Below are 27,655 nucleotides of genomic sequence, written 5' to 3'. Positions count from 1 at the left end.
ACTGTGATGAGGGAATTAGAAAGTTTATTTGATTGATACTGGCTCAAGCAGGGGCATCTCTTGCCAATTGGAGGAAGGGGACACATTGTAAGACTTCAGTAATCAGCTTAAAAGAAGTCCAGGCAGATTGAAGCCACTCTCCAGGGTGTACCTTCATGGAAAGGCAGAACACAGCAGGAAATGCCTGACTAGGCAAGTTATAACAGGCAGGCTGGTGTAGCAGGACATCTTCCTTGTTCACCATCTATGGAAGTGTTTTCTCCAGATCACATTTTTTTATTTCCCTTGTTCGATGATGGTGGGTTTGCCTTTCAACTGACTGAAGTTTAACTGTTTCCACTCAACATGAATCACCTGGATTTTCTGGTATTATCAACAGTGTGCTAAAGGTTATTAAGGACAGCCTTCTGCACACTAGCAATAGTGTCTCCTACCACTGACTCTTACTTCAATGAATTCTCCTTTTCCTTCTCAAAATTACTCCCCCAGATGAAAACCCAAGCTTGTTTTTAGGCCAGGGAGAACTGGTGGCCACAACATTAACAGACTTTTTAAAAGGTCACTGAAAAGGTACAGCAATGCAACAGAAATTACACAGATCCTACTGAGCCACATTCGCACACAGCCCACAATACAAAAAGCCTTGTGGAGTAAGAATTATCTTTAATTATAAAGTTGTCTAAATTTGTATTTAGAAGGCACACACATAATTGTGCATGTCTCTTCTTCCCTCTCCATCTCCCTGACCCATGGCTGTGGTCCACCGTCAGGACTGTGAATGAGTGCTGCAGAAATGAGTACTGTTCACCACACTGCTGGACATGGACACACAAGATCACACCTATTTCTCGTGGTGAAGACAATAAAGCAGCATGACAATCTGAAGAGACTTGTCAAAACCAAGTCTGAGCACAGTTACACAGCTCAGGGCCAGGGAATGCTGCCTGGACAAGGGCGACAGAACAAACACTTTCTGTTTTTACAGCCTCATCCATTTACAAGAGTACAGCAACTACCTGCATTCGCTCCTGCACTGGAAAGCGTCATTTTGTTTTTATTTCTAGCTAGCCAAGTGCTAAATTACAATATAATGCCTTTATGTGAAATAAGAAAAGGCCCTTTACAGCCCCCTGGTGAGTAACTACCCTGTGTTTCTGACTGAGGACACTCGATTCCTCTCTTCCCAAGGCACTAACTAGCACTCAGCAGTAAGAGGGAGCTCACTTTTAAAGGTTCCTTCTCAGAGGCATCCCCTGTGTCATCACTGGTCTTGTACTTGCGCTCCTTGTCCCGGTGGTCGATGGTGGAATATCCATCTGAGGAGAAAGAACAGGACAGTCAGGCATGAAGTACAACCAAGAACAGAAATAGAGCTGATGTAAGCAGAATTCTTCAGCAAAGGAAAAGGAAAACAAACCACCACAACCCAAAGATGCTGGCAGCCTGCTTCTCACGTGCTCCAGCTCTGAAATTTCATTTTTACCAGCTAAAAACAAACAGAGAAGCCTTCTTTTTATAGCACTGCCAGATGCTGGCACTCATTAGCAAACAGCACTGTTTTCATCCCAGCCTGCTGCACTTTTTAGTGTGCCCAAGGAAAGCAGCAAGTTGTCATCTCATGCCCTGTGGCTAATGAGCTCCAAATTCAGCCCAAATCCCGTGTTCCTTGCTTAGCAGCCTGATTAATTGGCTGTGTTCATTCTCTGAATGCTCTGCAGCCTGTTCCCACTTTTCCTGAGCCTGACTACTAGCAGGACACGACAATAATTTGGAAGAGTCCCCATCAGAGCACTGACAAAGAAGGTCTGTCGAGTTGGAAGAAATCTCAGTGCAAACCCTGCTGTGCTTGGGCTGTCTTTCATTACGAAGCAGCACCTGTTGGTGCCTTTTCTCCTGACAACTAAGGAGGAGCATGAAAGCGTGATGAACACAAGGAAGGAAACTGTGAGAGGGTTTTATAAAGAAATGGCTATAATTACTTCAGAACCTCTGCTTTGAATCATTGTCAGACAATGCAAAACTTAATTTATTTTTGTGATGCATCAAATTTCCCTCATTATCAGTGACAAATAGATCCTCGCCTGCTCTGCTTTGACAGCTTTGTAACCTGGAGTTAATGACGCCCGAGTTTATAGCTCCCTGTAGGCTTTTGTTTTCTCCTATGTAATTGAGGGATCATTAATGCTTTTTTTGTCCTGACAAACTGTGTTTTTAGAATACCACAAAAAGTTTTACATAAACTATCAAAATGCTCCTCTCTCGGTTTTTTACTTGCCTGTAACAGGCCATTAAGGAGAAGTGAGTGATGTATTTGTGGGGTTCCCATGGCACTGTTTGCCCACATGACAACTGCACACACAGCCAGGTCAGATTGAGAAGAGCTGCAGTGTTCTGCGTACCTCAAACCCAAGTGCACACAGACCTGCAAACAAGCACCTGAGGCAGGATGTATATATGACATCAAGGGCAGTAGGAGATGATTTAACCACGCTGACCAAAAATAACTAAAGAATTCTGGAGTTATACATGTAGTTCAGAGATCATAAAGCATGGAAATATTTGCTACACAGCACTTAACTTACACTTGTTGACAATCAAGATGCCTGATATTCTTAGCTATTCCTTTTGAACAAAAAAAAGAAAAAAACCAGCTGCACCCAGCTACCCAGCCAGCACTTGTGGAGGAACTCACAACTGGTAATTCTCTTTCAAATGACAGGCATGAACACTGCTAGCAGGCTGTGTCCTGATCTACAGATTCATCATTTATTTAGGACAAAATACTTCACAAGAGTATGCATTAAGTGATGGAAAAACAGAAAATCAAACTTGCAGCAACTGGGTGGTAGCTTTTTACAATCTCATGGTAACTGTACTCACAAGGATGTAATAGATCACTTGGCATTTTTTAGTGCCATTATCATGGGTGATCCACAAACATTTCTAAAATGAATTGCCAAGACACAAAGGAAACCTTTAAACTACCCCCCAGAAAGCAACAACCACTAAGTGAAGGTTGGCAGCTGCGGTATTTCCCAGGGAGCAAGGTTATTAGCAAAGACTGTAATCATGAAAAATAAAAAAGAAAACCAGATCTTTAATACCACTAAAAAATTAAAACCCCCATGCTTAGACAGGACACATCAGCAAGATTTTTGCACTGGCAGTAATCTGCCAACAAAGAACACTCAAGAACTTTGCTCTTTGTATCTAAATTCCAACACATTTTGTATTTCATCCTGCAGGCCCCTGGACTGCACACAGACCAGCACTGGTGGCTCACGTGTCCAAAACCCACACACTGTGCTATGCCTGTCAAGATAAGCAGCAGCTGAGATAGGAAGTTCACGATTTGATCAAATGAAATGAGAAATATCTTGAAGGAGGCTGCATCAGAGAAGTAACACCTCACTGCCCCGAGAACGATGGCTCTGCAACGAAGTCAGAAATACTGCTTCTCCTGTGTTTCAGATTCATTCTAAGAAGCGACCAGAATTAATTGCTTCTGTGGCATAAAGAAGATCTATACATATCTTGCTGCTCCAAGGTATGAGTGCATCATTTTGACTTAATACAATCCCTTGTATAGACAAAAGTTACATTGGTCAATAGAGGAATATCCCCTCCTTGGCTTGTTCTCTCTCTCAGCTTCCTGCTTATTGTCATCTCTATTGCTTCTCTATCTCCCACTCACTCTAGAGCAACATTTTTATGTCACCACAAATTACAGGACCAAATAAATGCCTGCCAGTGTCAGTCCATCTGTGTCCTCACACAGCTCTCAAGTTAAAAATACCAAACCTCTAGACCCATCAAAGAGCAGGAAGAGGAGGAAAAAGGAAAAGTCATGCCTGAAGATGGGCATGGAAGACAGTGGCATCTGAACTCTGTCTCTGGTCTGAACAATTTCACCTCCCTGGTGCTCCTGAGTGACTGCAGGTTAACTGAGGCACACACAGAATTTTGGAGGATGTGGCATAGACTGGAGATCACAGCTCTGCTGCCTCTGCAGACAGCTGAGGGTCAGGGTCCCAGGCACAGGGTGACAGTGAGCACTGCTGCTCTCCAGCCTGCCTGGAGCTGGGAATGCCTGACAGACCTCTGCATCCCATGGTAAACTGTGATAGAGGTTTTCCTCTATCTCCCAGCACACCCACACCCTACCCAGGCTGTTCCACTGTCCCAGACAGCAGCGATCTGACTGGTCTAGTACTGCCAGTTGATGGGGAGTGCATCCTTCTGCCTCCCTAAACACTGATAGCAAAGTGATTTCCTCTCTTGAGAAGGATGACCCCCACATCATTAGCAAACAAACTGAGACAGCACCAGCAGTTTTCTTTTTGTGATGTTGAAGAAGAGCCAATGTGGGTTAACAGGAAAGGCCCAGGCACCAGGACAGCCTGAAAACTGGTGAGAAGAATCCACAGAGGACAGGCAGACAGGTGGGGATGTTCTGGAACCATCAGTCCTGTACTCTGCAAGGGATGAACACTGGGCTGGAAGGACGTGGCTGATGTACGGGCAACTCTAACCTGTGTGGCATGGAAATCCATGGAATTCTGCACTGGCCCACTATAACAATGTTTAAGACAATTACAGTTCAGTACCAAGGCAGTATAGCAGAAAGGTTAACTATGCAACTTGGAAGCATCTGAATTAAATGAAATAAACACAAAGCTGGAGACAGGGAAGAATTCTCTAAATTAATATAAAGTGAATTTAAAGCAGAAAGATCTTAGAGCAAGTGAAGTCACAAAAAGAAGACAAGGGAAAAATAAGCAACTGAAACCAGGGCATACAACTTTCTGGAAAAAAAACAACTGGGATGCAGGAAAACTTTCTCTGGTACTCTATCATGCATTTTCTTGGCAAACCAAATTTCTTGGTCTTTTCTGGAGGCTCTGGTGTGGAGCATATGGGGATATAACTGAACTGTTTACTGGAAGCACAAACCCAGAGACTGTATGCTGGTGTTCTGCTCCATGTATCTACCAGTTCATTCCAGAGTGGAAAAAGAACAAAAACTCCAGAACACAACAGTCCATAATGAAGTTAAAACCAGAAAATACAGTCCAGAGCAGCCTTCTCATGTTAGTATACCCATAAGATAAAAAACATGCAGCATTGGAAGAGCCTGAAGAGATGAAACGTTATTCCAGTTCCCTGGAATTAAGGATAGTGAATGGGATAAATTAAGTTAGTCTCTTTTCAGCTGACCTCTGAAACAGCACAAAGTTATAGTCATATTGGAAGGAAAAGGCACTCAAGAGCTGGGATCAGGAAAACTTGAGAGATTTCATCTTCTAAAGGTGATAAAAAATTGGAGAACAGCACGGCCCAGAGAATCTGCCTGATGCTCTACACATGCTGTAAATTTGCATTTCGTTTTGTAGTCAGGGCTGTACCAATAACTCCTGAGAGCAGAAGGCAGCAATTAATACTGAGACTGTAAACAATCAGCACTGCCCATTCTGCAGCACCTGCCAGCACACAGCTATTCCTGCCAGGCAATCCTCTCTGAAGAGATTTTCTTCCATTGTGAGAACAAATGTTTCAGTGTTCCCTAAGGCAAAATACATATGGACAGTTGATTCATGGCAGGTGGCATCTCATTTTTCCAAGAATATAAAACGTAATAGATACCTGTTATTTTACTTTCTGAACGTGCTTGGCTTTTTCTTGGCTCTAACTTGCTATTTTATTTAGCTACAATCACTAATAGCAGTATATCAAACTGTTTGATCTGGAGGCATTAATATAGGTATATTTAAATAAAAATAACATCAACTGGAAGGAGTAAAGCAAATTCTCAAGGGACCACACAGCAACTTTATCTCCCTTGGTGAAGAAAAAAAAAAACCCTCTAGAAGTTTAACACTACAGAGCTTATCAGTCTCAAAGCACATCCCTGACAGTCAGTGGTGGTTCTCACTCTACAGGAAAAACCAGGCTCATTTAGATGCACGTAAATGGAAAGCAGAGCCATGAATATCACACATACAAACTTATTTTTGGTTTTACCTACAAAAGCAAAGGCAGAACAGATTTAAACACAATGCATTGAAGTAAATTTTCAACTCTTTTTTTTTTTTTTCCTTCTGAATCCCAGAGACTTCCAGATCTGTAACAGGGAATGCAGCTGCCTCAGGGGCCAAAGAGCAGAATGAAAGCTGGGTCATTGTATCTCCAGTATATGTATAAAGTAGTGAAGAAATTGGTGTGCACACTCTACATGCATACAAAGAAAAAAAAGAAAAAAAAAGGACGACCAATCTTTTGTGAGGTAATGCTCTGTTTTTAAATGTCAGCTTTATCCATCTGAAATAATATCTCCTAGAGAAATAGTTGAACTTTCCTGTGAGCGACAGTGTGCTCTATTGGAACAGACAGAGTTTGATCTATGACTGAATTTACCTGGGCCAAGTTCATCCATAGGTATCATATCACGACTCCCAGACTTCTCATTATCTAGAAAACAGAAGCATTGGAACAACTTGAGTTACATTTACTTTTCCCAAAACTTGGTAGTTTTGAATTAGTAACAGAACCAGAGAGGTCCATAAAGGATGGACGCAGAGATTATTGTAAAAAAATTCCCAAACTATTCAACTGTTATCCATTCAGAAAGGGAAGTCTGAATCAAATTCCCCACAGAGCACACATAATCCATGTATTTTCTGCTTTGGCCCTGTAATACAGAACTTTCTCGAACAGAAACCACAGTTCTGCTTTGGACTACCTACAACTATTAACAGGTTTCTCTTTGGTCTCTCCAGAATAAAAGAAAATAAGTAAGGGTGCGGCTTCTCATGGCACACAAGCCAATCCAGCAGCCTGCTGAGCCAACAGAAAACTAATCCAAAAAGAAAACAAGTTTCTTGTCACATCAGCAAAGTGATCCAAATCATCCTCCGTCTGCATAACGTGCCAGGTTTGATCAAAGACAGGGAAGGTGGAAACAGGCAGGGCGGTGCAGGGCTGTTGTTTCTGCCATAACCTGCAGTTAGACCAGAGAAAGTGCTCCAGGCAAACCCTGCTCTTAGCAACCAGAGCCAGACTCAGAGACACAGCCATCATGGTGAAGTCAAAGCTGGTGCTACAGTGGTGCTGGTGTGGCTGTGCCTCATGAAAAAGCAGAGATAGGATTAGCTGGAGCTTGAATAAACTAATTCCAATTAAAAAACCCCTCATGGTGGAGGAAGAGGCTGTGCCAAAATGGGCACATTTATTTAAAAAAGGGAAAGACTCCAATACAGAGTAGGGGTAAGGTCAACCCCACTTCCAGGAAGATTTAACTGATAATGCTGCATCCAAGTTGAGAAAACAGTATCAGTAGTGTACATTTTGTAAGGGAAGAAATACTATCCATCTCCAGGTGATAAGGACTGGTTGAGACTGTGGGGTAAAAATCACCACATGAATAGTGCATTTTTACCCCCTCGTGCTGTAACACAGTCATGGCAAATCCAGAAAACAAGTACAGCACTATATGAGAAGTGATAAAGAGCAGAACTGACCTTGACTTTTATCCACCAGAGGCAAAGTGCTGTCGTCATAGCCAGACCTGCCAGCAGTACCTTTGGAGCCCTTTGGAGCTGCAGAAACAGACTACGAGACAAAAACCACATAAATACCGAATTTCTACTCATGGAAACTGAACAATAAAAATAAATGAATCAACAGCAGGAAGAGAGATTATAGAATGCTGCTAAGCCCCCCTTCTGTTGATAATATGGAACTGGAGTATTTTTTATTTTCATATAGATTTGATGAAAATGTTTCCTCCCTGTTATCTCAATGGCAGCACTGGTGCTCTGTAAAATGAACAAAACCCTTCCACAAGAAAAGGTGAGGAGGCTGCATGTCAAGCAGAGGTTGCTGCCCTAGGCTGCAGTACAGAATGTTTCAAATGAGACACAACTAAGACAAGACATGCTAATTCTTCCTCCAGTAAATTGGGGCATTTGGCCTGTACAGGATGGCAAACTCCCCAAACCTAAAGAGCCACGTTCCACAGACCACAGCAAAGCACAGCCAGCAACTTCATGCAGGATAGCGTGACTGAGTAAGGTACAATCCATTGTGCTCTCACCTGGAAGAACAGAAGTGAAAACTAAAATCTACAGACTGCAATATTAGCCTAAGTAAGGACACCTTCCCCTTAGGCCTTTCCAGAACTAATTTAAGATCCAGCACCTTTACCTGGAAGTGTGACTTGTTCCACCCGTCCTTCTGAAGGGCATTTCGTAGTTCTTTATAGCTCCAGATCATCTGAAGAATGTGAGATGCTGCTTTTGTTTCTCTGGGAGATTGGCTATTTGCAAGATAAAATTACAGCTTAAGTAAAAAACAATGTCAGACTATTTGTATGTTAACACCTAATACTCCATACTGCTATTATTTGAACCTGTAAGTTATGGGATATATGTGAAATCATTCAGTGACTTCTTCATATCTATAGGTATTTGCTGACAAAAACAGAAATCAAAATGTTATGGATTTTGCACATTTCTGTGTTTTCACGCATATTGCTGGACAAGCACTGAGGCCAGGGTGACCCTTTTGTCTTGCAGCTGTCATTAACAAAGAACAGATAGATTCCATCCTTCCTGGATTTATTCAGGGGAAAAAAAAACCCAAACAAAAAAACTATTCTAAGCCACTTTTCAAACCTTCACCCCAATGTACACATATTCCTCACAATTCAGTGAAATTTCTCCATTGTTTAAAATACCTTGCACAGTAATTTTGGACAGCAAAAAAAACAAGCTGTTTTTAAATGGAAAATGAGATTCCTTACTAAGTCAGTACACAGACACCTTTTATAATATAAAACAGGCCTAGGTTTTTGGTGGCTCTCATATTTCATAACAATACAACCCAAGAAAGCTACTTCAGCCACTCTCCCAAAGGTTTGCAGCAAACACACCTACAATGTCTAACAGGCTGAACTACACAAAACGAAGTTTCCTCTACAGCAGTCAGAACACAGTTTTTAAACTGAAGAAAATTTGTCACTTCTAATTACCACCACCAGCCCTTTGGCCAGAACAATTACTGCACATCATTAACCATTTCACTTGAAAGAAACAGATTTCATCACTGGCATTCTAGTAGTGAAACACTGCCACAGAAAAAAAGCCTCCCAAACTAAAACCAAAGATCATGGCTTCACTGCAAATGCTGCCTGGTAAACGTATACATGGTGCTAAGATGTCTCTGACAAGGAGAGAGCACGTCTTAACATGACTGAAGTGACTCATCAATTAACCTTTTTCATCAAGTAAACCTTTTAAAGGTGCTGCTTGTTTTTACTTTGTATATATTAACTGCTGAAATTACGGCTCTGAAATGTTGGGATGTTCCAATACCTTCACAAAGCAAAAGCTGCTGCTCATAGTGACATTTTCATGTTTGCAAGGAGTTCTTATGCATTTTGCTTTCAACTGTCACTTACCTTGACTTGCTGATAGCTACCAGCTTCTGAATGCCCTGTGTCTGGATCAGAGACCTTGCATTTTCTGAGCTGTCAGTAATGATTTCATGGATGGTATTCAACACTGCAACCACTGTATCCTCTTCCAGGTTCTTTGCAGATCTCTGCTGCCTGCTGGGCAAATTTCTTACCAGCTCACCCATGGCATAACTACCTACATAAGGGGAAGAGATACCATTAGGCAGCCCTAATAATCATTTCAGCTTTCGATCCTGAATGATTAAAGCCAATGGTGTTTGCTGTGTCAGAAAAACCCTTATAATGTATGTGTTTTAAACCTCAAGACTGTAACTTCACAGGGTATTTATCATTCATTATTTCAAGGTGACTGACAGCTGATAAAGCTAAGATAAAGTCCTTCATCATGGATTCTGAAAGGTATTGAGGGGGGAAAAAAGCCAGTTTTACTTAGAATTTTACAGCCAGCATCTATCATATTTTGCAAAGCCTGAGGCAAAAAAGCATCCGGGAGCTGCTGCTAATGCCACGTATTCATGGTAATACACGCACACGGATTACTCAACTTAGCCTTGTAATAGGCCTTCTGGGGCCAGGTGTGCAACCATGCATTTATTAACCTTCCCCAACAAAGGTAAGAGTATTTCCTCCTGGGTGCAGTTAGCCTTCTCCATGTATAGTACTGGAGAAAAAACCAGGGAATCTGGACTTTATCATTCCCAGGTATCCATCTGCACCATTTGCCTGGCTACACCTCTGAACTATAAAAATTAGAACCTGAAATATTAAGGTAGAATCCCACCTTGCTAGTTGCCAGTATCAAGTTCAGTGATGGTCCCAAACATGTGACCAGTATTTCCTGGCCTGACAACGTTACAGTTTAAACAAATACCTTAGTTAAATACAGAAGTCATCTAGAGGAAAACTCATCTCAGCTGAATCTTTCAAGATTCCTGCTTATGGGCAGCTGAATGTTATTTACCACTTTGGATAGGAGCTAGAGCAGTGCTGAACACCAACTTGAAGAATATTAAGTTGTTTAGTGTCCAGCTTCTCAAGTACCCACCAGGCAAAAGATGAGAAAGGAAGCAAAAAAATGAAAGGTACAACTTTAGAGCTCCCTGCACTTCCCCAGGTTAGCTCAGCATGCCAAAAGCCACACTCCCATTCTAACTGGAATAGCAGGCAGGCCTAAGGAGCAACACCTCTGTGACGTGTGACTATGAGCACAAGTCCCATGCTAGCCAGGGCTAAGGAAAACACAAGAAACCTCTTAACCTATCCAGCCCTCTGCACATCTACGCACACTCCTCTCCTGCAAAAACCTACACCTAATGTTACTCCCAAGTTAGAGATTTCCCTCAAGCCACAGCTTGAGTGGGCTGGAAATACATTCTGAGCTGACGGCCCCCCACTTTGTGGCTACAGCGCAATCCCAGATAGCCTGGATGGAAACTGCAGAGAGAACGAATCCTCAGCCCAAGGGACAGAAAACGTGAGGTCTCTCAAGGCTCTCAAAGATCCCAGCCTAGTTAGAAAAGTTCAGAAGATACCTATGAGATCTTTATTGCGACGATCCATGGAAAGGTTTCTCAGGGCGATGGACACAGCCCTCACAACCTTGTCTGAGTCGGACTGGAGCAGCTCCACGAGCACTGGCAGCCCCCTCTCCTTCCGCACCGTCGCACGGATGTACGTGGACCACTGATCAGGACACACGAGGGAAAAGAAACAACAGCAAGCACTGTGAGTTCATATACCTGCCCCTTCCTTGGCCCTGGCATTTCTTTTGGTGCTGTAACCCATTTTTTTCTCTGCAAACACTATTTATGTTGTGCGTGCTGATATATTGCATTGCCCTAACCCATCATTCAACTTCACCAAGCACCAAGGAAGAAAGGATGTACAAGTTCATCCTACAGCTAAGCCAGCTTCTGGGGAAAGAGGGCAGCAACAGAAGGAAAGAGCATCATCTGCCAGCATCTGTTCTGTACACGCCTTGGTGTGAAAACACATCCCTCTGGATTAGGAAAAAAAGAGGTCAGAAGGAAGAAACAGTAAAGCATCTAAAGCATCTGTTATCTTCCTCCTCCTCCAATTTCATGCTTTTATTCTGTTTCATGATTGTTTTTAAAATAAGCCTGTATTATTTAAAATAAGCTGTACTCAAGGCAGCTGTGAAACACCGCCCTGCCAACCCTCAGGCTGCTGATCAGTCCCACTTTGCTGAGTGGTTCTAGAAGTGATCAGGCAAATCTTTGAGAGAACTGCCTGATTAGTGCTGGGGATGCTTCACAGAGGGTATCAGAGGACGCTCTGGAGTGCAGTTTCCTCAACAAACACTCAATCCAACAAATTAAGTATTCAGGACACCTAACTATCTAATACCAGGCTTTTCTGAATGGACAAAACAATGGTTAAGTGCTTGAAGTGGTAAAGGTTGCTCATGGTTAAATTTTCATGAGCTCAGTGCCACTTCCACTATGTAAACTGGTCCAGGAGATGCAAAACATCTTCAGTAAGCAAATGGAAATAATTTCCTTAACATTCCCACCTCCCTTTTTAAAGGAGACACAAATGCACAAAGTAACAGTGCACTTACAGTGGGAAATCCCCTTGTTCTTTGCTTACACAAAGGAAACAAAAAAGACTGAGAAGCAGACTGCACTCACCATCCAGTTGCCAGCACTAAGATTCTGCAAAGCTCCTGCAGCAGCTTCCAGAGTGTTGAAGTTCTGACTTTCGGTGAGGATGGAGAGGTACAGTCGGACCACGTCTGGCTGGTACAATAATTCAAAGCCTGCAGGTGGGGCAAGAGGAGAACAGAAGCAAGAGAAGCAGAGAAGACAATGCATAAATAAACACATAATTTTATTTAATCACATAAGAGAACAGAGAATGAAGAGCTTCTGCCATACCCAGGACATTCTATCCACAGTTGTTGGAAATGGTGGAGACAGCAACTCATGCAGAGAATGTTCACGTGGGCTGAAGGTCACTTTGCTTGTCCTGAGGTTGACAATTCTTTCTGGAATCTGTGCTATGCTATAAACTGCCCAGCATGCAGGTAATGACAAGGTGACAAGAGACAATTTTTGCCTGCAACAATTCCTACTTTGCATCTCTAGACTGCGCTGCAAATTCACCTTGCACTCCTGTCCTTGTTCAAATCTCTCTCAATACTTTCAGACACAAAGAGCAGGGCCGAAGAGAGCGAGCTACAGCATCCTGTCAGCCACACCCTGCACACACCCAGGGGACAGAAGGGAGGGGCAGGATGCCAAAGGGACCAGAACCCCCAAGTGTGAGGGGCAAGGAGAACACTGACTCCAGTTCAAATATTCAGCACAGAAATCCACCAGCATTGTCCCACACTGGGAGACTGTGACAGCCACATCTGTTCACTGCAGATCCCCAGAGTCACTGTATCAGCTGTGCAGTTTAAGCACGACAGGAATGAGAGCCACTCCCAGCTCTGCCAAGGATTTCCTTTTGTGATGCTGAGTAACTGACAGTAGCATCGTGTCCTGACTTCCTCATCCATAGGATTAGGATTTATGCGTCTACCCACATCAAAAAGAGGGTCTTAGGCAAGAATTCCATCACTCCAAGTTGCTGCACAACTTGAAGCAATTTTTACCTATCTTCCTTCACTAAGTGTAGCATGACACACTGCATCAATGAGGGCAGAGTATGCCAAGCATCTGCTTACAGGACTGGCCAGACACGCCATCTCAACGTGGTGTTCAGATTATGTGAACATAAAACTAAACGCCTAAAGTGCCTTGGTGAGTGCAGGATGGCACAAGCAATTTCTGGTCAACGTGACTCATCTGCAGTCACTGTAGCTGGTCTGGTGGCCTTTGGGATGTTTGCAGTAAGTAAGGTTCAGCAAGCATTACCTAGGAGAGAATTTCTAGAAAAACATGACATCAAAGAAAGCATGAAGTTGTGAAGAAGCCTGGGCAAAGAGGGAATTTCAAGCTTGTTTTGAGCAGAATAATTTTTATTATTTGTACACATGAAAAGAATGTTTTTCACATGACAAGATGCTGTCCTAGAACTGTAGCATAATTCAAAGCAAGTTTTCCACTAGCAAGACAGGAAACCTCTAAACACAAATCACTTCCTCTCTTCAGTATCTTCTCTTCAAAATCACCCATCTCTCATGCACATGTCTGAGATTATAGTATTTTAGACATCTTGGAGCAATGCTATCCTATCCAGTGGATATCCTATAATTTTTTTTTTTAAATTATTATTCCCTGTTGCTAAAGGCTTCCTGAAATAAAAGCCTTGATCTTAAGCATAACTATTTCTCCACATCCTTCATACCAGTTATGGCTGTGTGGCTATGTGAGTCAGGATCTCAGAACTCAGCCCTTTAAACCCTGTAGAACACTGCCTATAAACACAGGCTGTGTTAACCCCCTGGCTGTACAGGGGGTACGAACCCCACCGAATGCAAGGAGATGCAATCAGCTAAGGTTTGTTCCATACCAAAAATCTGATCTATGCATGAGGATCCATGAGCTGGCTCATACTTTCCATGCTCAGCCTCTCATGTGCATCCCAGCACGCCTGGATCCTTCTCCAGTGACTGGATACTTAACCTGCTCCACATCCATGCCTCGTTCTAATGCCACCACTTGCCTGCTACACATGACACCCTATAGATACGTGCAAGCTACAACAGATGGCAACCCCCAAAGGCATCCTGCCAATCCATACCGCTGCCTTTCCTCTTCTCCGATGTCTCCTCCTTGTGCTGGGATCACTGCCCTCTATATTGAATGCTGAGGAAAAACTATCGTTACTTAATCCATGAAGCATGAGCAGTTGTACGTACAGCTTTTCTCCATTCCTTGAGTAAGTCTGTGATTATCTGACTCCAATACGACCTTCATATCACCCTTCTCCCCTGCCACTTCACAAGGTGAATTGGCAACCTAAGAACTTCTCAAGAAAAACCACTGCTGATAAGCGCCCAGTGTTCCTTTCCTGAACAGTAGTACTTAAAAATCTCTTAGGATAGCCTACTGGAATTTTGACACTTTTATCTTTTAAGGAAGCTTTGCTGAAATGTAAATCAGATCAGCAGAAGAGATGAAGGCAGGTTCATTAACAGATAATATTCATACAGAACATTTTCTGCTTCTGTATCTGAGCTCACGCTTGCCTGTGGTTCAACAGGATGCAATTGTTCAGCCAGTCTTCTGTTTAGGAGTAGTACCCAGCTGTAATTTCGGCACACTTGGAAACAGCCGCACACTCTTACTCTGTCCTGTTATTTAAATGCAGTCTGTGATGTGCCCTTTCTGTCAGTCTGTACGCTCCCTTTTGGCTGGACACACTTCCTTCTTCAGCACCTCGCTGTGTGTGAATACTGAGATGCTCCAACCCTCTAACCTCTGCTTCCCTCCTGCAGACCCAGCTGCATTCCAGTCACGCACCTCCCACCCGCTCTCTGTCATTACCTCTCTCCATGCATGAAAGCCTCTCCTTTTTCCTACTTACTGATGTAAGAGCATCTCAAAAATGCCTTCACCTTCTCTCTTCAATAATGCCCAGCATTTTCCCTACCAACCACCAGTACCTTCCTGCTTTGAGGCACAACTCCTTAGCCAGGTGGTGGATGATTCCCACCTCACTCCACACACCCTCCTTTCCAACTACATTTATGCCTCTGCCCTATTGGCATCTGTCTTAAACACAGTCAGTGAGTGCTGCACACCACACACAGCTCTGTCCTCCCTCCTGCCTGCTCCTCCTCCCAGCACTGCAGCTCTTCTGGGTCAGCCTGGGTATGCCAGGGAAAGGCAGAAGGAGTTGCCAAAGCCAAGTACCAAGAATGCCCCTCATGGAGGCTGCTCATTAGCAGGGATGAGAACCTAATAACGAGAAAGTTACTGCTGCACTGGAGGGTTTTTCCTCTCTGACAGCAAGCTGACACTTTTCATAAGCATTATAGTGCCTTAAAAAGAAACAAACAAGTTTTATATTTTCTCCATCTGCCTCCTGTCCTAATGAATCCAGCTCTGCTATTTATAGGATGTAATTTGTCTGAATTATTATAAATTTCCTTCCAGTGTTGCATGAAGGCCTTGCACGTTTTTCCATGAAGCGCTTCAAGCACGTTCCTGGGAAGCACAGCTGGTCTCACCTCCATTAAGCACCTGCTTCTTTTCAAAACTGATTTCCTTAATTTCAAGATCATCTTAATTATTTTTTCAGGTAATGCTACTTTTATGCAATATACAGCTAACTCCTTACTCCCATTTAAAAATGGATAGAATAAATGAGAAAAGAGAGTAATTAGTGATAGAGAATACATCAAACAAGAAAAACATCCACTGTTTTTCTTTTTTCTTTAAAAAGCTGTTTTAATTATAGCCCAGATTCAGCATTGTCCTTAAAAAGATAATCTTCCTGGAATAAATGAGATTTTTCCATTGGTTATGGATTTGTGCTGAGTTGCAATCTACCACTGTTTCCTCCTGGAAAAGCATGGAGATAAGTAATTTATTGCTTTTTTCATCGCAGAAAGCAAAGTAAACAAGTTCACTCTATTTGTTTTTGGCTTTCAGAGAAACAGAGAAATGCCTAGGACACTGATGTCACTGTGAGCATCAGACCTTTTGCAGTGTGTAAGCATTCCCCCAGCTAACAACAACATGAACATGTCACAGAGGAGTATCTTTATATTAGAGTCATCTTCTCCAACACACTGCAGTCTCATCTTTCTGAGAAATAGGAAGATGAGCTTTTTTGCAGCAGAGTTGCTCAAAATTGGCAAATGGGACTAGTTCTGTGTGAAGTTCACACTACCAGGACGTGGCAAGTACATTATCCTTTATTTGCCCAGAGAACAGTGACAGCACAGACAGCAATTTGAATCCTGAATAGAAAAACACCTGAGGAATTAGCTGATTAGCCATTTCCATCCCTTCAATCCTCAGTCCCTGTGCTGAGAATGATGCAGCAGTTCCTGGATTATCTCGTCCACAAAACTATTTACTTTCATCTTGGCAATGCTGATCCTGTGCCTATACTTAGCTACATTCTGGCAATAACATAAGATACTGCACCAGGTACCTATCTCTGATACACCTGCTTAATCCCAAATTCAGACAACTCTCTTTGGAACAAGGCTGCCAAACCTATTCCCTTTCACCACCCATTCCATTTAGGATTTATTCCCCCACCACAGGCATGGGAAATTATACACATGTGGATGCTGGTCAGATGAGAGATCTCCTGCTGCTGCAGCAGAAATTCACTGCTTAATTTTCTATCCACACAAAACCTCTGGATTGATGCTTAAAACAATTGTCAAATTTCAAATTTTTTTAGGAAGCTGGAAGGATGCTGGCAACACTGCAGAAAAAAACCTAAGCAACCCCTAAACCGGGGGGGAGAGGGGGTGAGTGTGTGTCTGTGGAATCATTGACGTGAACTCTTACAGCTACTCACTCTTGCAGTGCGCAGAGGCAATTCCCACTTACTGCACTGTGGTTCTCAACAGGAAGATGCAGCGGCACCTGGACTCCTTTTGGGCTGCCACCACAGCAGGAGGTGCATTCCCTGCCCACACCTCTGAGGGGCTGCCGGCACTGGGAGCTCTGGGGCCGCTGTGCTCGCCCTGAGCCGCACCTGCAGCGCCGGCAGATGGAGCGAGAGGAGCCCGGACCGCACCTCCGCTGCAAGGTCACCCGAAAACAGATTGTGCACAGTGAAAAAGCATCTCCCTCAGCAACCAGGAAGCTATCAGCCAATAGCCAAACCAAAAGAAAAAAAAAGAAAAAAAGAAGAGAGAGTAAAGAATCATGACAGTAAAAGAAATGAACAACTAGAATCTGCACGAAAGAAAAGCTCTGCAGCCCTTGGACTCCTGCCCTCTGCTGACAACCGGCCGGTACCTTCACCACAGCCTGTGCAGCTCATTGTCCCCAAGCTGTAAACCCGGGCTCAGATGTATTTGCTACAAAAATGTTTTCAGAACGCTTCAGCAGCAAATCAGTCCAGCAGTTCAACTCTCCCCTTCCAGGAACCCCTCACCCTGCAGTGTGGCTTTACAGCAGGCTACATGAAAAACCCAATAGGAGGCTGGGGGAGGCAGCTGGTTACTTTTGTAAAAACAGTAATCAGATCCCTAAAAAACCTGACCCATCAGCTCCATTCCATCTATATGCTGTGCTTCAGCACCCAGTGCACAAAGCAGCTTGAATGCCAACATGAACTTGCAAGATTCTTCTAATTGAAAGGCTTAACAGTAGCAAGAACACAGCCAGCTCCAACAGAGCCAAACGCTTGGCATAAGTGCCCGAGAATGCAGCTCGATGCAGATACATGCAGAATACTGAGTGCCACAGCAGCAGCACAGCAAACTCTGCAACGAATGAAGATGAAATAATAGGTGGAAAGTTCTGAACAGTCCCTGTGGCTTTCACTTCAAGGTACAGCACAAGTCAGGACAGGTACTGCGCTTACTGCAGAGATTCAATCACGAATGCAGCATCCACCACTGAGCAGCAGCTCTGAAGACAGACAGAACAGCCTTTGAATAGTATTGAAAAGAAGGACTGGAATAATGTGGGACACACGAGACTCGAATCAGGCTTGAGGGAATGTTTAAGAAGAGTTTTTCTATTTAGGAAATGAACACCACAGTGTGTGACCTTTCCAACTAATCTACTAAGTCATACACAAGTTCTAAAATGATGTAAACTCTTCCCAGCTTATCATGTACTCCCACAATGACAGCAGCACTGGCATGCTACTCAAAAAGGGAAGCAAACAAACCCCCAGCCCAAAGGATGTAACAGGAATGTTACCAGCACTACCAAGAGTGAGGTATGCAAAAAACCAACACAGAGCTAGGGTGACTGCAGGGAAGACAGAAAGGCAGTAAGGAAAGGAAACGGGAGGGCAAGACATTGCAGGAGAAAGAAAGGATGTCTGGGAAAGCAAATTGGCTTTTACTATTTCTATTATTCTTTATATTTCCCAAGCTCCACAATCTGTCATCAAAGTACCTTCTTACAGAGTGTGATTTGTACAAGGTTGGTTACATCCCACTTCATATCCAAAGAATATGCAATTCAACAAAGAGGTGGCTCAATCAAACAACCCATTTTGACCTTGTGTGAGTTCCAGCACTTCTGTTTTCTGTGACCACATATTTTAGAGCTAATACAGTTTCCCCTTCCAAAGGACCTGCAAGCAGCATTTCTCCCAACAGTGTTTGACACACTGCCCAATACAAAGTCTTTTCCAAGCATATGCTGCTAAGTCTCCTGGCAACTGGAGATGTTCCATTAACAGCCTTTTCTCCTCACTAATCAGTAGCAAAGGCTCTGGAGGACTAATACTTAGTAAGAATCTCAGAGCTGCTGCAGATAACTGGAGCACTACCCAAGCTACTGGTTCAAAAGGGGAATGCTCCGTCCCGCAGAGCTGTCACTAAAGGGCAGGGAATCCCCAGCAGCCAGGCTGATGCAGGGATGGGAGAGCTGCTGAAGGTCTGCACCCGCAGGGAGGGGAGACACGTGGGTGAACTGCAGCACATTTAAGCATTTCTAGGTCACCTTTGGCAATGGTTTTTGTTTGCCTTTGAGAAACACCATTGTTACAAGCAACAATGCTTTGGATTGGAGTTAACATTAAACCCTTTGGCTGCATGATTAAAATGGAGAGCTCATGTAAATAGCTTCCTTTACCCCAGCCCCAGAAGACTTGCCTCTGACCTTGGAGACTCTCAGTACAGTACATGAAATGTTAACACTTAACTCTCTCGCCAGCTTCTCTAATCCAAAGTTATTTTTATTTACTTCACAGTGATAACTGAATGCATTTTCTTTTAAAGGGAACAGGACAATCATGTTATTCCAAAAGCAAATCTGTTTTGAAATGCAATTTGTATCTAAAAATCAAACATTAAATAAAATTTTCTCCCTCTCTCTTGCACACAGAGCATACACTGAAGTCTCTGTGCTGTGAGCTACGTATCAAATGCAAACTGTTTGAAGTACAGGTTCCCCTTTTCCCACCACCAGCTTACCATGGTGTTTGCAAGCTCCCAGAACGCAGCCCAGGCCCTGCATCACCACTGCAACATCTCCAAGTGGGACTTGGTTCAAAATCCTGGCTCACATACGTAAGTGAGTATGAAACTAATTTGCATCACAGGTCTGCCAGCTCTGCAGGGTTTCACAGTGTGACACTGCCAGCCGTGCCGGGTACGGAATTTCTGGCAGCTCAGGCACACCCAGGACTCTAAGCTAGGGATGAACACTCCCTGGGCTGCAGAAATGCTGTGTCTAGGGGAGTCTCTGTAACTGTTTGCCCCTTACTCTTGCTTCAAACACTAGAGTGTTTTAAAAGACTGATTATGCTTATCAGGTGATCTCCCTGACAGCAGATCAATATGCCAAGGGAGCAGCAATGCTCCCAGATGTGAGCAATCCTGCCTGCTCCCTTCAGAGAAGCTCCTTCCTGAAGCTTTCTGGTTGGGCTCACACCTCTAACAGCTGATGCCAAAAGGAGCTGGGCACAGTGATGATGTGCACTGCACTAGGAACTTCTTAAACAGACAGCAATCTGGCCCAAGCATACGAGATCAATATCAAGTGTGCCACTGATCATGTTTTGTTTCCCTGGGAGGGAAAACCTGAATTTCCAGATGCTGTCTGCTATATCACAAGGATATTTGAACAACAGTGACAAGGTCAAACATCGATGCTTATTCTTTCAGATCTCAGTGCGGCTGCTGCTCCTATTGGTCATGGGTGCTTCTGACGTGTCTGCTCCTGTCTCTGCAAGGGTCCAGAATTACATGACTGACTGGTTTTCCTTCTCCTCTCTGAAAGGACCCAGATGGCAGTGCTTGGTGACCGCTCACATGCCCCGAGGGGTGTCTCCTTGTGTGTGTCACCAAACAGCTCTATTTTGTCACTCCTCCCTTTCAGCCAGAGAAAGCAATTCCAAGGACTGCACAATCCTCTCCAGAAAGCAGAGCACTGCCCAGCCCACCTGGCTCCTGGCACTTAGGCCAGCGACACCAGTAGAAAATGTGGAGGGGCTCAGGAACTGTCAACTTACTGACCTCAGAGCTGCAAACACCAGCCAAGAACACGTGGGGATGCCACAATAGTCCAAACCCATAGCACTGCCAGAGATCTCTTCCCAACTGCAGCTCTGGAAACATGCAGTAACGAGCTGACACTACAGAATGCCTCATCAGGTGGGAAGTGGCCCTTTCTTCCTAATGGGAAAAGGTTGTAAGTGGAGGAATCTCTAGGCCTGAACATGCTTGCTCTCTGCCTTGGTAGGGCTTGGATCCACAGCTTTTTGGAGCATACTGCTAAAGCCTTTTCCATTTGGCCAAGCTTTCCCAAAGGAACAAAATAAATAAAAAGACGGCTGGCAAAGTTAACGAGGATTGGGAACTTGAGGAAAATTGTTACTTTTCATATTAGACAAACAGATGTGTTTTTTCCAACTGTGCATTCATGTATTCATGCCAGAACATGTGTGTTTTCTGGGACTTTTCCTTAAACTGAGAAAACCAAAAGCAGGCAAAAACCTTGTCCTTACAACCCCCACCTACAGCTCTGAAAAGCACAACACAGCTTTCTGATCACAGCTGCCATGTGGTGCAGCTGAAGAAACCTGAGATCTAAGACTCTTTTCACTGCCATTACTAGTGCAGATGCCTATTTGTCCAGCCCAACCATCAGCAGGTTTGAGCTTATTGTATAAAATGTGTTTATTAAAGAGAGAGATACTGAGTGATTCCCTGAAGATAAGCCCACAAAAAAACCCAAATTACAGCACAGATATGTCCAGTAGTAAAATACAATGTATTGCTGCTACTGTCTTATCAACAAGTCCAAGAGCCTCATAACACAAAAATGTCTCAGAACTAGAGTCGCCACTGAAAATCAGCAGCACTGTTAAGGGACTCCTTCCTTTAACTTGTGGCTGCCCGAGCCTACCATTTTCTTTCCTCTGGTCTTCAGTGCATTTTTAACCAAGGATCATGTGTTCCAAATTGCCCTTTTTTGGCCTCAAGCCCCTGTAAAACTCAGCTCTGCAGTTCCAGATGCCAATCAACTGCTCTTACTCCAGGAAGCTAATGAGCTTTTAGCTTCCTCCCAGCTCAGTAGAAACCTGTCTGCAGAGAAAAACTTACTGCAAAAGGAATCGTGCTTTAGTCCTTGGCTCCAGATGCCACCTGAGCATATTTATTTTATTAAAAAGATTCTGACATTACTTAGAACTGTTGAGGTATTGAACAACTTTATAAACTTTGTGTCACAAAACTCCAGGAAGTAGAGAAGCACAGCAAAGGGAAGAAACACTACAGCAGGCAGCTACATGACAAAATAAAAAAACCCTACATGGTAATGCATAATTAGTCAAAATATCCACACACCCTCAGACATTAAATACTGAGGTATGCAAGAAAGGTAAAAAAAGCACAGAAAAAGCTTTCTTACCTCTGAAGACCTCTGAAGTATCTTTTTTCATGTCTCCAAGACAGTGTATGAAATGTGCTGGATAATGAGGCCAGGTATGGTCCCGCCAAGTGCCCTCCCCTTCCAGGTGAGAGACTGGACACAGTAGCCCAGTAGCCCAATGCTTGTAAGGGGCTGTGGAGTGGAGGAGAGGCCGCAGTGCTCTGCAGTGAAAAGCTGTGGGGTCCAGCACCAGGCAGAAGCAGCACTCAGAGTGCAGAGGTGTGAGGTGGTTCTGCAGAGCTGGCAGCTGAGGGAGGGAGCGGCCGCAGTCCTGGAGCCAGGCTGGGCTCAAGGTGGCTGCAGCAGTGACCAGGGATTTGCCTGGACACAGCAGCCACACTCCTCCAGCCCTCCATGGATGCTGTTTCTCTCCACCAGGCCTGTGGGGAGCCGAGGTGTGGGAGGACCCACAGCACCGTCTGTGGTCAGCCCTTCTGTGCTGTTATGCACTGGGTGCTGGCACTAAAACCAACCAGCAAGGCAAACCCAAATCCTCCATCACTCAGGAATTTACAGAAACAGGATTACTTTGTCAGGCGTGGGACTTATGGGGGTTTCCACTGACTGCGCTTCAAAACATTCCCGCTGCTGAGGGACCTCCTGCTCGGGTTTGAAAGCCCACACGGTCCTGACGAGCGCTCGGGTGGATCAGAGCCAGAGCTGCGACAGACAAGGATCGACTGACAGCATTTCCACTCGGGCTGGCACCTGTCAGGTTCTCCCCTTTGCAGCATGTCTGGGTTTTATCTTCAGTGCCAAGGGAAAAACAACGTCAAGAAAAAACCCAAATCTTTCAGAGCTCACGCACACTGAAATATGCTGAGAAGCCAAACTGAAAGCTTCTTTCTGGGTTACTCATGCTTTACTGAGTCTTCTTATACTTTCACTGCTCATCATGGTTTTTATATAAAGTCTCATAAATGGTCATAAGCCATTACACAGGTATTTGGTTATCCATATGAATTCAGCTGCTTGTTAGAGGCCTGTCTGCTTAAGGCAGTGAAGGGCTACAGAACTCCACAGCTTGAATTTCTCAAATAAGGCGGAATAAATTTTTTTATTCTCCAGTGGGCATACCCTCACAGAAACATCAAATATCTCAAAATACATCCCAGTAAGAAGGAAATATTTGTACATAAACAACTAATCTTTTTTGGAGGAAGCTTATCAGAATCCAAGCTGAGCAGAAGCTACCAGGTCCAGTCTCAGCCTGCAGAAATGAAAGGTCAGTGGCTCCTAATCACTGGGACCGAAGCCTGTTTGGTTCATTATGTGCAAAGTCCCACAATCTTGCCTTTTAAACATTTTATAAGCAACCGCCATATGGAAAGACTCCCCCATGTTAATAAATAATTTATTATATGCCAACCCAAACACTTCCTCCAATCCTGTTTGTGTCCTGAAATCGCTAATTAGTTCCTGCTCCAGCTTCCAAAGTCAAAAGTGTGTTTCAATTCCTCTCTCCATTTCATGAAAGCTGCCTCATGCACCCAAAGGCAGCCCAGTGCCTCTAATCTGTCTCAATTACAGTCACTGTGCTGCTGTCAGGCAAGTATCTCCCAAGCATCCAAGAAAAAGAAGTTGATGTTTTCAATGTCAAATGAATGTCAGGCCAGAGTGGAAGCAGCACAGAAGGTTTTCCGTAACTTCTCTAATAAGAAATGGACCTTGCAGCCCAGCTTTTTTAAGGTACTGTATTTGGGTACTTAATTCTCATGGATTTCAGTGTAAACTAGAAACATTAATGCCTCCAAGAACAGAGATTCTGCACTCATCCTCAAAGCACCAAATCCAGGCAGGGATTACAGATGATGAGAGACAAGAGGAGATGCTGCTGCTCCTCCCTCATTTAAATTGGGACACACTGGAACATACCCCATCAAAGCACTGAGTGAACAGGTACTCTCCCTCTTCCTGCCAACCATTCTCTGCAGCTTTCTGGAAAACCAGGGAAGTTTCTACTAAATGCAAACCTGCCTGCTGTTCGGTGCACTGCCTGAATATTGGATAATCACAGACAGAACTGACACAAAACCAGCTCTGCCTATAGGATAATAGGTTTCCTGGAAACACAGATCTTGCTATAAAACTTAAAGTTGGACTAGAATGTGAGGTAAGACAACATGATCCGGAGAGAAGTAGCTCCATGAAGCCTTCGCTGGCTAAATACACACACACAATACAACCACAAATAAATCTATTTGCAAGTTAAAAAGAAAAAGAAAAGAGATTGGGGCCCCAGTGTGTAGCAATGAATGAGATACTTTGCTGACATGAAGAGAGGGAGCACAGAGACATTTTTCAAGAGGCGAAGGGGAACATTACACAGCATCCAACTACAGCCTGCCTTATCTTCACCACCCTACAGCAATGGCCTGCATTCATAAGCCAGCAGAAAATCATATGAGAAATTCTGTAACAAAGCCACAGCAGCCGCTACCTCAAAGCAACTCTGACACCTTCTCTGAAACCACTTCATCGCTTTTAAAACAGTGAAAAGATCCCTAACCCAACAGCCACTTTGTCCAGGACAGTTTTCAATTTCAATGCAGCTTTCTTATGGTAGTATTATGCAATTAAAAATTGAGCTTAAAATTACCCATGTAAAGGATTCTAAGCAGAAGCTGACATTTACTGTGGAGCTTGTTCATGCCTATAGAAAACTCTGAAAAGGTCAGTATAAATGTAAATAAGGTGAGATACTTCCTCAGGAGTATAGAAATTTCCATCATATTAGGGCCTATACCCATTTCTCCACGCAAGGCGATGTTATGAATGCCCTGATGGCTTCTCATGGGCCATCTGAGTCCAGAGCTTGATTTAGAAACAGATCTCCAGACTTCAGTGAAACAATTGGCACCAAATTTTCAGTGTTTCAGGGAAAGCAGGATCCAGCCACCCAGAAAACTGCCAATACAGTTTACTGTCTGTGGGTTTAATCTCAGCACTGTTTTCAGCAAGCAGGGATGTTGGATTTTGCGGGGACGTGCTTGCTAGAATTTAACTATTAAGCAAAACCTTGCAGAACTGCCCATATCCAAGTCACACATGCATTTACCAAGTATTACATTTTGGATACTATCACTAACCTGAAATACTCTCCCAGGAGCAGCTCTCATGTAACTGAATAAATAGGATTACGGTCTCATGTTCCTAACACCCCCAGTTTCTCATTCCTTGAGAAATTCTGAGCACACTGCCAAGAACACAACAGCTCAGTCATCCTTCCCACTTCTCATCTCCTCTCTCACATCTGCAGATTGCCTTGTGTGCTCTCTCCTTTTATTACTCAATGTGAAAAGCAGCCCCAAAAGGGGAGTGGGAAACCTGCATCTGCAAGAAATGCAGGCTTCCAATTTCCCAAGTGTTTAAAGGTCACTGGGGACAGTCCAGGTAAGGCAGGTCCTTTCTCTAGACCTTACTCTTGTCCCCTCACACTCTGAATGAGTCTTTGGAGATGTTTTTCTTGCTCATCATTTTTAAGCTCTCAGCAGGGTAAAATGCAATTATATGCTCAATCGTGATTACAGATTTGCTGGTTGTGATTTTAGAGGTCTCAAAACAAAACTCATTAGATTAAATGTTCTTCCTGGCTTTGTAGGAGAGGGACAAGAAGAACTGACATCTCTAAATGGAGTGGGCTTGCTAGCACAAGCAAGCTAGGGAGACATTGCTTTAGGAATCAGGCAATCTCATCTCTGATCCCAGCTGTACCACTGAAATGCTCTCTAACTGCACAGTTCACTTCAGCAGGGGTGCCCCCTTTCCCCTTCCACACGAGTTCGATCTTGCTGATCTAGACCTGGCCTGCTCAAGTCACAGTGTGCTGGTACTTACCCTTACTGAGGCTACTGGTAAAAAAACCCACAAAGTTGCTCCACATGTCTCCTACAAAGCAACAGTATTTTTAGTAAAGTGACAGCAAGGTGTGCAAAACACAACTGAACTGGGCACAAGGTGCAAAGACTGCTCCACAATGTCTCTTCCAGATCTGCCTGAACCAGAGTCTGTCTATTCCTGCACAGACAAATAACATTTCATGCTATTACAGACTTCCAATTTTCCCTATGATCAAGACACAGAAAATTCAGGGCTGAAACTAATGGTCTGTGAGGCTGAAATAAAAACGCTCTCCTTTCTACCACATACTGATCAACATTCTCACTGATCACCTGGAAATGCCTGGGTCAGCAATCAAGCTCTCCGTGGGTTCAGAGCAACCAGCAGCTGGATTGACATTGCTTTCTAAACCATGCAGAGGTAAGGTTCCCCCCGCCTCCAGTTGACAGGTAAATTTAAGTGACTGCTTTACCATGTAAAATGCCTGCCTCTCAGTTCAAGGTCATTTTTCTTCAATCCACAGTTAGAGGTATATGGCACATTAAGTCCTATAATTCCCCTGTCATGGTGGAGAAGGAGGGGAGCTTTTAAGCCTGTGCAGAGCACTCGGGGTTACAGAAATAAACATGGCTTTATATAGCAGCCTTCACATACAAGAGATCTCACAATGGTTTACAAAGTAATGAGTCAGATAATAGGGTTGCAGCAGCTGTGCAGGTACACACACTAGAAATTAATGCTGAGAAAACAGAAGTCTTTATTTTTTGATTCTCTTTTATTTGCTCTTCTGCAAAATGTGACTACAGCTTCAGCCCAACTAATGAGCATCAGTGGCTTTTGCAATTTAAAATGCCCCGGTTATTTGACATTCCAGTTTGTTTTAATTTTCAGATTAAATCTATGATTAAAGCTCCCCATTAACTATAATACTGTTCAAGCAAAAGTGGAGAAAATGCATGTACCTCCCTGTCTTGGCTGCACTATAAGGAAGGTCTCCTTGCCTGATCTCTAGTACCACAATTTGCAATTAGTTCAGAATCATACAACTATTTGATTTTCATTCCCCTTTCTCTCCCCCATCATTAGCTGCTATAAGCAGACACTCAGAGGCTGATTATCGAGTGTTCTGAGGATTCCATGTTTTTTTGTGCTGGCACCAGTAAAGTATATATTATAAGTAAAAATGTATTTGTCTTTGAAACAAGCCGTATCTTGAGGTGCAACCTGATACACTCAATTTTATATATATATGCTCCTTTCTCAGGTTCCATGGGCAAATGGACTCTCTCATTTCTCTTCTCATCTGAGTCACCTAATCCAGCAGTTGTGGATTAAGTTGTTTTGGAAAAATACGCTGGTTTTCTGCAGATAACACTTTTCCTGGCTGGCTCTGTAATCAGTTAATGAGAGTCACACAGAACAACTAGAAAGGGAACATGGGAGGTCACCTGGGCCATCTTCCTGCTCAAAGCAGGCTCAATGCCAAAATTAGACTGAGCTATGATGCCTTTGTCCAGTCAGGTCTTGAAATTCTTCAATGATAATCAAGAACCCTTCAAAACCCCTCTGAGGAACCTGCTCCAATGCCCAATTAGGTGGCATTAGCCTCCATTTCTGTGGGCAGAAGGATACCAGGTGGGACATATGCTTTCAGTGAGGCTCGAGTGATGTCTGTCTAGTGGTGAGTTCTGAAAGTACCAGTCATGTTGGGCTCTCAGAAATCCACATTCCAGTTACTCCTAAAGGCACATGCTTCAGAACACTCACCTGGAGCTAGAACTACCTCCTTTGCTTCTGCTCACACTATTTCTGGAAATCTGGCAAGGGATTTAAATCAACA

At 43.7% G+C, this 27,655-nt stretch overlaps 1 protein-coding gene and 2 long non-coding RNA genes across 3 annotated transcripts in view; 2 read left to right on the top strand and 1 right to left on the bottom strand.

Annotated features, from left to right (window-relative positions):
* Positions 1–27,655, bottom strand: part of ARVCF (armadillo repeat gene deleted in velocardiofacial syndrome) — a 259,690-nt gene that overhangs the window by 7,454 nt on the left and 224,581 nt on the right. The window contains exons 13-19 of the mRNA XM_017734735.1: positions 12,127–12,254; positions 11,008–11,158; positions 9,458–9,650; positions 8,203–8,314; positions 7,518–7,608; positions 6,415–6,468; positions 1,225–1,316 (exon numbers count right to left, since the gene is read on the bottom strand). Coding sequence (XP_017590224.1) covers positions 1,225–1,316; positions 6,415–6,468; positions 7,518–7,608; positions 8,203–8,314; positions 9,458–9,650; positions 11,008–11,158; positions 12,127–12,254 — 821 coding nt within the window. The remainder of the gene's footprint in view (positions 1–1,224; positions 1,317–6,414; positions 6,469–7,517; positions 7,609–8,202; positions 8,315–9,457; positions 9,651–11,007; positions 11,159–12,126; positions 12,255–27,655) is intronic.
* On the top strand, positions 12,263–17,243 carry LOC108446878. The gene is made up of 2 exons (XR_001862219.1): positions 12,263–15,688; positions 16,980–17,243. It is a non-coding gene; the product is annotated as an uncharacterized LOC108446878 (long non-coding RNA).
* On the top strand, positions 19,533–20,888 carry LOC108446879. The gene is made up of 2 exons (XR_001862220.1): positions 19,533–19,610; positions 20,208–20,888. It is a non-coding gene; the product is annotated as an uncharacterized LOC108446879 (long non-coding RNA).

Source organism: Corvus brachyrhynchos, unplaced genomic scaffold (genome assembly GCF_000691975.1).
Source record: "Corvus brachyrhynchos isolate BGI_N302 unplaced genomic scaffold, ASM69197v1 scaffold114, whole genome shotgun sequence".
In the NCBI taxonomy this organism is placed as follows: Eukaryota; Metazoa; Chordata; class Aves; order Passeriformes; family Corvidae; genus Corvus; species Corvus brachyrhynchos.
This window is presented reverse-complemented; position numbering and strand designations above follow the sequence as displayed.